Source organism: Chiloscyllium plagiosum, unplaced genomic scaffold (assembly GCF_037043375.1).
Source record: "Chiloscyllium plagiosum isolate Xiang-an unplaced genomic scaffold, Cpla_swu_hap1 HiC_scaffold_40, whole genome shotgun sequence".
Classification (NCBI taxonomy): domain Eukaryota; kingdom Metazoa; phylum Chordata; class Chondrichthyes; order Orectolobiformes; family Hemiscylliidae; genus Chiloscyllium; species Chiloscyllium plagiosum.
Window position 1 is genome coordinate 12,668,929 of NW_028270178.1, and position 9,405 is coordinate 12,678,333.

The 9,405-nt window shown below is 50.7% G+C and overlaps 1 protein-coding gene across 1 annotated transcript; it reads left to right on the forward strand.

The window, feature by feature from the left end:
• Positions 1-730: 730 nt before the first annotated feature.
• On the forward strand, positions 731-4,915 carry LOC148138331 (putative G protein-coupled receptor 139). Its single transcript, XM_087981633.1, has 2 exons — positions 731-797; positions 4,014-4,915. Exons 1-2 carry the CDS (start codon positions 731-733, stop codon positions 4,913-4,915), a joined length of 969 nt encoding a protein of 322 aa, XP_087837759.1.
• The last annotated feature ends 4,490 nt before the right edge of the window (positions 4,916-9,405 follow it).

Below are 9,405 nucleotides of genomic sequence, written 5' to 3' on the forward strand. Positions count from 1 at the left end.
CTTCAGACGTCCTTTCTGCAGCCATAATACTATCCTTGACTAACAATGCCACACCTCCCCCTCTTTTACCACCTTCTCACTGAAACATCTAAATCCCGGAATCTGCAACAACCATTCCTGTCCCTGCTCTATCCATGTCTCTGAAATGGCCACGACATCGAAGTCTCAGGTACCAACCCATGCTGCAAGTTCACCCACCTTATTCCGGATGCTCCTGGCGCTGAAGTAGACACACTTCAACATGTGTGAGCAATTACATTTCAGTCAATAAAATGTTCTTGTTTCAAGAGGCCAGCTCCTACCCTAGAGGGACAGAAGGGCAGCTTTGAGTCATATTTCACACTTGGAATAAACTGTCTCACTGCAGCATCAGTTGAAGTAATTTATGATCTCGGGATGGGGCTCATGGTGTTTGAGTGGACAGCGTTAATGCTGGCAGATGCCAGACGCTGGTTTTGTTGTTTCATTATGATGCATGACCAGCAACGTTCCTTCATAATCGGGATTGAAACTCGTTGTTATAGTTAATTGGTTCATTGACAGGAATTTGAAAAGCAGCAACAAAGCTGAGCAATGCAGTCACCTCGATCTCCCCAAGGAGCTCCCACACAGATCTCCCCAAGGAGCTCCCACACAGTATAAGGCAGCGTCTCTCAGAATGCATCAGCCCAGAGTCTCAAACAAGGAGCTTGGCAGCTGCCTGAAGGGACAGACCACCTCACACAGAGAAATGCATCGACCAATTGATCACGTGGAGAAAGTGTTTTACACCATTCTTGCTGTTATTGGCTTCCTTGGTAAGGAGTTAGACAATTGAACCTGTTTTAATCTGCTGCTGATCTGCTCTCTGGTTTTATCTTTTGAATAATAATGTCGCCAACTCATTGACTAGCCAGCCTTATCCAGACACCAGAACAGTGACAGCAATTCACTGAGCGGCATTCTGGATACAATTCTCCACTGACAGAGACTCCCAAAGTCCCTGCTGCTGCAGCACTCTCTGATCTCAGTGTTCTGTCGGCTGATCTGGCTTCATACGGTGTGAGGGTATGAGGAGTGATCAGGCAAGTTAGTTCTGAAGAAGGATCACTGGACCCGAAACACTAACTCTGTTTTCGGATCCCACAGATGCTGCCAGTCCTGTTAACCTTTTTATGTTTTTGTTATACAAATACAGTTAGTAAGTTTGCAGATGACACTAAAATTGGAGGTGTAGTGGACAGCGAAGAGGGTTACCTCAGATTGCAACAGGATCTGGACCAGATGGGCCAATGGGCTGAGAAGTGGCAGATGGAGTTTAATTCAGATAAATGTGAGGTGCTGCATTTTGGGAAAGCAAGTCTTAGCAGGACTTATACACTTAATGGTAAGGTCCTAGGGAGTGTTGCTGAACAAAGAGACCTTGGAGTGCAGGTTCATATCTCCTTGAAAGTGGAGTCGCAGGTAGATAGGATAGTGAAGAAGGCGTTGGGTATGCTTTCCTTTATTGGTCAGAGTATTGAGTACAGGAGTTGGGAGGTCATGTTGAGGCTGTACAGGACATTAGTTAGGCCACTGTTGGAATATTGCGTGCAATTCTGGTCTCCTTCCTATCGGAAAGATGTTGTGAAACTTGAAAGGATTCAGAAAAGATTTACAAGGATGTTGCAAGGGTTGGAGGGTTTGAGCTACAGGGAGAGGCTGAACAGGCTGGGGCTGTTTTCTCTGGAGTGTTGGAGGCTGAGGGGTGACCTTATAGAGATTTATAAAATTATGAGGGGCATGGATTGGGTAAATAGGCAAAGTCTTTTCCCTGGGGTGGGGGAGTCCAGAACTAGAGGGGCATAGGTTTAGGGTGAGAGGGGAAAGATATAAAACAGATCTAAGGGGCAACTTTTTCACCCAGAGGGTGGTACGTGTATGGAATGAGCTGCCAGAGGAAGTGGTGGAGGCTGGTACGATTGCAACATTTAAGAACCATTTGGATGTGTTTGGAGGATCAAGGTCTGGGTGCTGGCAGGTGGGAATAGATTAGATTACTTACAGTGGGGAAACAGGCCCTTCGGCCCATCAAGTCCACACCAACGCGCACCCACCCAGACCCATTCCCCTACACCTAACACTATGGGCAATTTAGCATGGCCAATTCACCTAACCTGCACATTTTTGGATTGTGGGAGGAAACCCACGCAGACACGGGGAGAATGTGCAAACTCCACACTGACAGTTGCCTGAGGCAGGAGTTGAACCTGGGTCTCTGGCGCTGTGAGGCAGCAGTGCTAACCACTGTGCCACCATGCCACCCACTAGATTGGGTTGGGATATCTGGTTGGCATGGATGGATTGGACCGAAGGGTCTATTTCCATGTTATACATCTCTATGACTCTATGACTCTCACTACAATTTCTGTTTTCACTAGAATTTCGAAGGTTAAAGGGTGATCTAAGGGAAGCCGTACAAGATATTAACAAGAAAAGATGGGGGGAGATAAAGATTAACTATATGCACTGGTTGGAGATTCTAGAATGAGAGCAATCAGAGTCTGAAAATGAGGGCGCAGAGCGTTAAGGAGGGATGTTAGAAAGCTCTTTGACACACAAAGGGAGGGAGAGGTTTGGATCTGTCTTCCACAAACACCAGGGGATACTGCAACAGTTAGAACATAGGACATAGAACAGTCCAGTTCAGTACAGGCACTACGGCCCTTTGATGTTGTGCTGACCTTTTATCCTACTCTAAGAGCAAACTAACCTCCATATTCTTCATTGTACTGTCTTCCATGTGCCCATCCAAGAGTCACTTAAATGTCCTTAATGTATCTGCCTCTACTACCACTGCTGGCAATGTATTTCACGCACCCAATACTCTCCGTGTGAAGAACTGACCTCAGACAGCTCTTCCTCCAATCACCTTAACATCACGCTCCTTGTGATAGCCAGTTGTGAATTTCAAATCTGAGATTTCTTTTGTTAAGCAAAGAAATTGAGGGATATGCATCCTGTTTTGATTTGTAAAGCTTCATCTAACTACCATTCCTTCTGGAAATTCTCTCCTCCCCACTGTCTCTGGTCAGTGGACTTAAGTCTCAGCAGATTGCCACCCTGATTCCTGTAAGTCAAGACTATTGTCATGTACAGACGTGTCGATTTACAGAATCAGTATCCTAAACCTCACGCATTGTCTCTAAGGGAGCCCTGCATGCTCTGTTATATCGCACTTATGTAAGGCACATGGAGTCAGCTTGTTTGAAACCTTATGCAGGTTCTGATTACCTGTTTCCTGGTCCTGTTGTGGCTCTGATCAGGATTTGGTCCAATGCTAATTGCAGGTGATAACCTGATCCAACGACTAGGGAAGTGTTTGGTTTATCGATCGCCCAATTACCAGTCCTATGACTGAGTTGGGAGTGGGGTTTCTGTACCTGCCAGAGCTAGATTACTTACAGTGTGGAAACAGACCCTTCGGCCCAACAAGTCCACACCGACCCATGACCTGCTCCCCTACATTTACCCCTTTACCTAACACTACGGGCAATTTAACATGACCAATTCACCTAAACTGCACATTTTTCGGATTGTGGGAGGAAACCGGAGCACCCGGAGGAAACCCACGCAGACACGGGGAGAATGTGCAAACTCCACACAGTCAGTCACCTGAGGCAGGAATTGAACCCGGGTCTCTGGCGCTGTGAGGCAGCAGTGCTGACCACTGTGCCACCGTGCCACTAGCGCTGAGAATCCATTACACTCATTCAAATAGTAACCATGCAAGCAAACAAAATCACAGATTTCCTTCTGCTCTCCTAAGACAGGCCGTGAGCTCAATCCCTGTCCAAACCCCACAATCTCTGGAGTGATCAGGCTGGGGGCCGATCTGAGGTGGGTGTGAGATTCAAATTCACTCAATCCCACACACTTCCACTCACAGGGTGTGCTGAAGTTTGGTGGGTAAAATATTATTGCTCTGTGGAACAGGAAGAGGCAATTTCTGATCAGTAATTCACTGTTTCTTTTTTCCCCTTTGTCTTCCACAGTTAATTTGCTGGCGATTGGTATACTTTCCCGGGGAAAGTGCGGCATTTCCCCTTGCACTACTCGTTATCTGGTGCTTATGGCAACTGCTGACCTAATGGTCATTATCACTGATGTCATGCTGAGGAGATTCCGCTATTACTATTACCCACTGTGTTTCCTGGACATCACTCCTGTCTGTAGTGTTACTGGGATCCTGTTACGTGCAGCCAGGGACTGCTCTGTTTGGTTCACCGTCAGTTTCTCCTTTGACCGATTTGTGACCATTTGTTGTCAGAAGCTGAGAAAAACATATTGCACGGAGAAAACTGCGACTGTGGTTCTAGCAACAACCTGCACCTTGTTCTGTTTGAAAAACATCCCCTTCTATTTTTCATTTGAATCTCTGAGGATAATCAATAATGTACCATTCTACTGCAATACAGAGTCAAGCTACTTTACTGAGACTTGGTGGGTGGGATTAGATTGGCTTGATACAGTTTTAACACCTTTTCTGCCGTTTGCTTTAATTCTGTTGCTCAATGCTCTGACAGTCAGACACATTTTAGTGACCAGTCGAGTCCGGAAGAGGCTGAAGGGTGAGAGCAAAGGAGAGAATCACAGAGACCCAGAGATGGAGAGCAGAAGGAGGTCTGTGGTTTTGCTCTTCACCATCTCTGGGAGCTTCATCCTCCTGTGGTTAATCTATGTTGTAGATTTCTTCTATTATATTGTTCAAGAAATCAATACTGCCGATTACCCACCTTTTCTAGATCACTTCAGTAAGGTTGGTTTTATGCTGCAGAACCTGAGTTGTTGCACAAACACATTTATTTATGCAGCAACGTTGTCCCGGTTCAGAGCGAAGATCAGTAACGCAGTGAAATACCTGCTTACACAAGCTCCGCGTGTTTTGAATAAATAACGCACCTCAGTGAACCCCACAGAAGATTCTAATGTCTGCAAGCTGTGCTTTTTTTTCTTAATTCACCCATGGGACGTGGGTATCCCTGGCTATGCCCAGTATTTAGTTGCCTCCCTTGAGAGTGTGGGGGTGAGCTGCCTTCCTGAACCATGTGCTGTAGGGTAGACCCACAGTGTCCCTGAGGGAGGGAATCCCAGGTTTCTGACCCAAGAAAGAACAGAGAGAGATTTCCGAGTGAGGGGCTCAGAGAGGAACTTGCGGGAAGGATGGGGGGGGTGTTTTATCCCGGGATGGTAAACACTGCTGTTACTGAGCGTCGGTGGGGGAGGGAGTGAGGGGATGTTTGTGGGTGTGGGGTCAATCCCGGGGGGGGGGGGTGTTTTATCCCGGGATGGTACACACTGCTGTTACTGAGTGTCGGGGGGGGAGGGAGGGAGTGAGGGGATGTTTGTGAGTGTGGTCCCAATCCGGGGGGGGGGGGAAGCTGTTTTATCCCGGGATGGTACACACTGCTGTTACTGAGTGTCGGGGGGGGAGGGAGGGAGTGAGGGGATGTTTGTGAGTGTGGTCCCAATCCGGGGGGGGGGGGGAAGCTGTTTTATCCCGGGATGGTACACACTGCTGTTACTGAGTGTCGGTGGGGGGGGGGGAGGGAGTGAGGGGATGTTTGTGGGTGTGGTCCCAATCCGGGGGGGGGGGGAAGCTGTTTTATCCCGGGATGGTACACACTGCTGTTACTGAGTGTCGGTGGGGGAGGGAGTGAGGGGATGTTTGTGGGAGTGCGGTCAATCCGGGGGGGGGGGGGGGGGGGTTGGGGAGCTGTTTTGTCCCGGGATGGTGTCGAGCATCTTGAGTGTTGTGGCAACTTTTCAACGTGAAAAATTCGGGAAGGCAATTCCATGACATCATCAGAACCCACCCTCCAAACAAATGATAACAAATGGCTGGGCTCCCTTGTCTTCAGCATCCAGCTCACTCATCCCAATGGGCTGCTACTCCAATGCAGTCTCCTCAGATGTTTCCTGTGAAGGAATACAGACTCAGGATGATGCAATAAAGATCCTCTGTGTTAAAACTGATGCAATGCCACCCTCTGCTGGCCACCCCACACCACTGCACAGAGGGTGATGGATTTGTTTTGTCCCACGTACCAAAGTGCAGTGAAAAGTTGTGTTTACAAGCACAACAGGCAGACTGGAATAAGCAAACATGTACAGGTCGGAGAGACTTACACAGAGATTTACAGGATACATTGCACAGGGTGTACTAGAGTGAGGCATAGTGAACAGATTAGGGAGAGTGAGGCACTGGACGTGCACGAGGAGAGATGAGCAAGATCCGCATTATTAGCGGTTAGACAGTCCATTCATGAGTCTAATACTTAGTGGGAAGACACTACTCCTGAACCTGCTGGTGCACGTGTTCAGGCTCCGGTATCTCCTGCCTGATGGAAAAGGTTATAAGACCATAAGACCATGAGACATAGGAGTGGAAGTAAGGCCATTCGGCCCATCGAGTCCACTCCGCCATTCAATCAGGGCTGATGGGCATTTCAACTCCACTTACCCGCATTCTCCCCGTAGCCCTTAATTCCTTGTGACATCAAGAATTTATCAATCTCTGCCTTGAAGACATTTAGCATCCCAGCCTCCACTGCACTCCGCGGCAATGAATTCCACAGGCCCACCACTCTCTGGCTGAAGAAATGTCTCCACATTTCTGTTCTGAATTTACCCCCTCTAATTCTAAGGCTGTGTCCACGGGTCCTAGTCTCCTCGCCTAACGGAAACAATTTCCTAGCGTCCACCCTCTCCAAGCCATGTATTATCTTGTAAGTTTCTATTAGATCTCCCCTTAATCTTCTAAACTCCAATGAATACAATCCCAGGATCCTCAGCCGAGCATTATCTGGGTGTGATGGGTCTTTGATAATGTTGGCAGCCTTTCTGTGACAATGAGCCGGGTAAATGGAGCCCATGGATGGAAAGTTGCTTCTGTGACAGTCTGGGCTGTGCGTACCACCCTGTACCATTTCTTACTGTCCTGGGCAGATCAGAAGCCAGGCCAGGCTATTATAAATCCGGACAGCATGTTCCCAACGGTGCATCTGTTACGGCTGGTGAGGGCATGCTGAATTCCCTGAGATGTCTGAGGTTCCTGTACCTTCTTGACCATCGCATCTCTGTCGGAGCTCCAGAACAGGTTGTCGGCCATCGTCACTCTGAGGAACTTGATGCTCTCCCCCCTGTTCACCTCCGCACTGCTGATGTAGATGGGGACGTGCCCCCTCCTTTCCTCCTGAAGTCAGTGGTCAGTTCTTTCACTTTGCTGATGTTGAGCGAGAGGTTGTTCTCACCGTCCCAGGTCACTCAGCTTTCTCTCTCCGTCCTGGATTTGGACTGGTCGTAGTTAGATATCCATCCTACGGTGGTGTCAATCAGTGAACTCGTGGGCGGAGTTCTTTTTGGAATTTGGCTACACAGTGTCGAGGGTTTGCGGGGAATACAGTGCGGGGCTGAGATCAGGGCTCCAATGTTGAGGGTTATGGTGGAGGAGGTGCTGTCACCTATCTTCAGTGATTACAGTCTGTGGGTCATTGCAAGGTTTGTGAAGGTTTGTAGCTCAGCTTGAGGTTTAGGGAGTAGGTTTGTTCGCTGAGCTGTAGGTTTGACATCCAGATGTTTCATTACCTGGCTAGATAACATCATCAGTGGCGACCTCCAAGTGAAGCGAAGCTGTTGTCTCCTGCTTTCTATTTATATCTTTCTCCTGGATGGGGTTCCTGGGGTTTGTGGTGATGTCATTTCCTGTTCGTTTTCTGAGGGGTTGATAGATGGCATCTAGATCTATGTGTTTGTTTATGGCGTTGTGGTTGGAGTGCCAGGCCTCTAGGAATTCTCTGGCATGTACTTGCTTAGCTTGTCCCAGGATAGATGTGTTGTCCCAGTCAAAATGGTGGGTTTTTTTCATCCGTGTGTAGGGCTACGAGGGAGAGGGGGTCGTGTCTTTTTGTGGCTAGCTGGTGTTCGTGTATCCTGGTGGCTAACTTTCTTCCTGTTTGTCCTACGTAGTGTTTGTGGGTCAGGAAGCTGAGGATCCCATTGTAGAGGGTGGAGTCCAGACCAAGGTCAAGGGATTTTGAGATCAGTCTGGAGTGAATAATGGTGTTGACAGCAGAGATACAGTCAATGATCAGGGGTCTGACGTTGGTGTCCTTGTGGGTAAATACAAGGACTGCAGATGCTGGAAACCACAGTCTAGATCAGAGTGGTGCTGGAAAAGCACAGCAGGTCAGGCAGCATCTGAGGAGCAGGAAACAGTGACGTTTTGGGCAAAAGCACTTCATCAGGAATAGAGGCCGAGAGCCTGAAGGGTGGAGAGATAAATGAGAGGGGGGTGGGGGTGGGGAGAAAGTAGCATAGAGTACAATAGGTGAGTGGGGGTGGGGATGGAGGTGATAGGTCAGAGGGGACCTCCCCTCCCCCCGACTCCCTCCCCATCCCCTCCCTCTCCCTCCCCCGACTCCCTCCCCATCCCCTCCCTCTCTCTCCCCCCCGACTCCCTCCCCATCCCCTCCCCTCCCCCTCTCTCCCCCGACTCCCTCCCCAGCCCCTCCCCTCCCTCCCCCGACTCCCTCCCATCCCCTCCCTCTCCCCCCCCGACTCCCTCCCCATCCCCTCCCTCTCCCTCCCCCCCGACTCCCTCCCCATCCCCTCCCTCTCCCTCCCCCCCCGACTCCCTCCCCATCCCCTCCCCTCCCTTCCCCGACTCCCTCCCCATCCCCACTCCCTCCCTTCCTCCAACTCCCTCCCCATCCCCTCCCCCTCCCTTCCCCGACTCCCTCCCTATCCTCTCCCCCTTTCCCCGACTCCCTCCCCAATTTCCCCCCTCCCTTCCCCAACTCCCTCCCTATCCCCTCCCCCCTTTCCCCGACTCCCTCCCCAATTCCCCCCCTCTCTTCCCCAACTCCCTCCCATCCCCTCCCCCTCCCCTTCCCTTCCCCCAACTCCCTCCCCATCCCTCCCCCTCCCTCCCCCCAACTCCCTTCCCCCGACTCCCTCCCCATCCCCTCCATTCCCTTCCCCGACTCCCTCCCCATCCCCTCCCTCTACCTTCCCCCAACTCCTCCCCATCCCCTCCATTCCCTTCCCCCGACTCCCTCCCCATACCCTCCCCCTCCCTTCCCCAACTCCCTCCCCATCCCCTCCCCCTTCCCTTCCCCCAACTCCCTCCCCATCCCCTCCCCCTTCCCTTCCCCCCTCCCCTGACCCCTCCCCATCCCTCTCCCTCCCTCCCCCTGACTCCCTTCCCCGACTCCCTCCCCATCCCCTCCATCCCCTCCCTCTACCTTCCCCCAACTCCCTCCCCATTCCCTCACCCTCCCCCGACTCCCTCCCCATCCCCTTCCCTTTTCTTCCGACTTCCTCCCCATCTCCTCCCCCTCCCTCCCCCTTCCCGGCTCCCTCCCATTCCCCCCCTATCTTCCACCA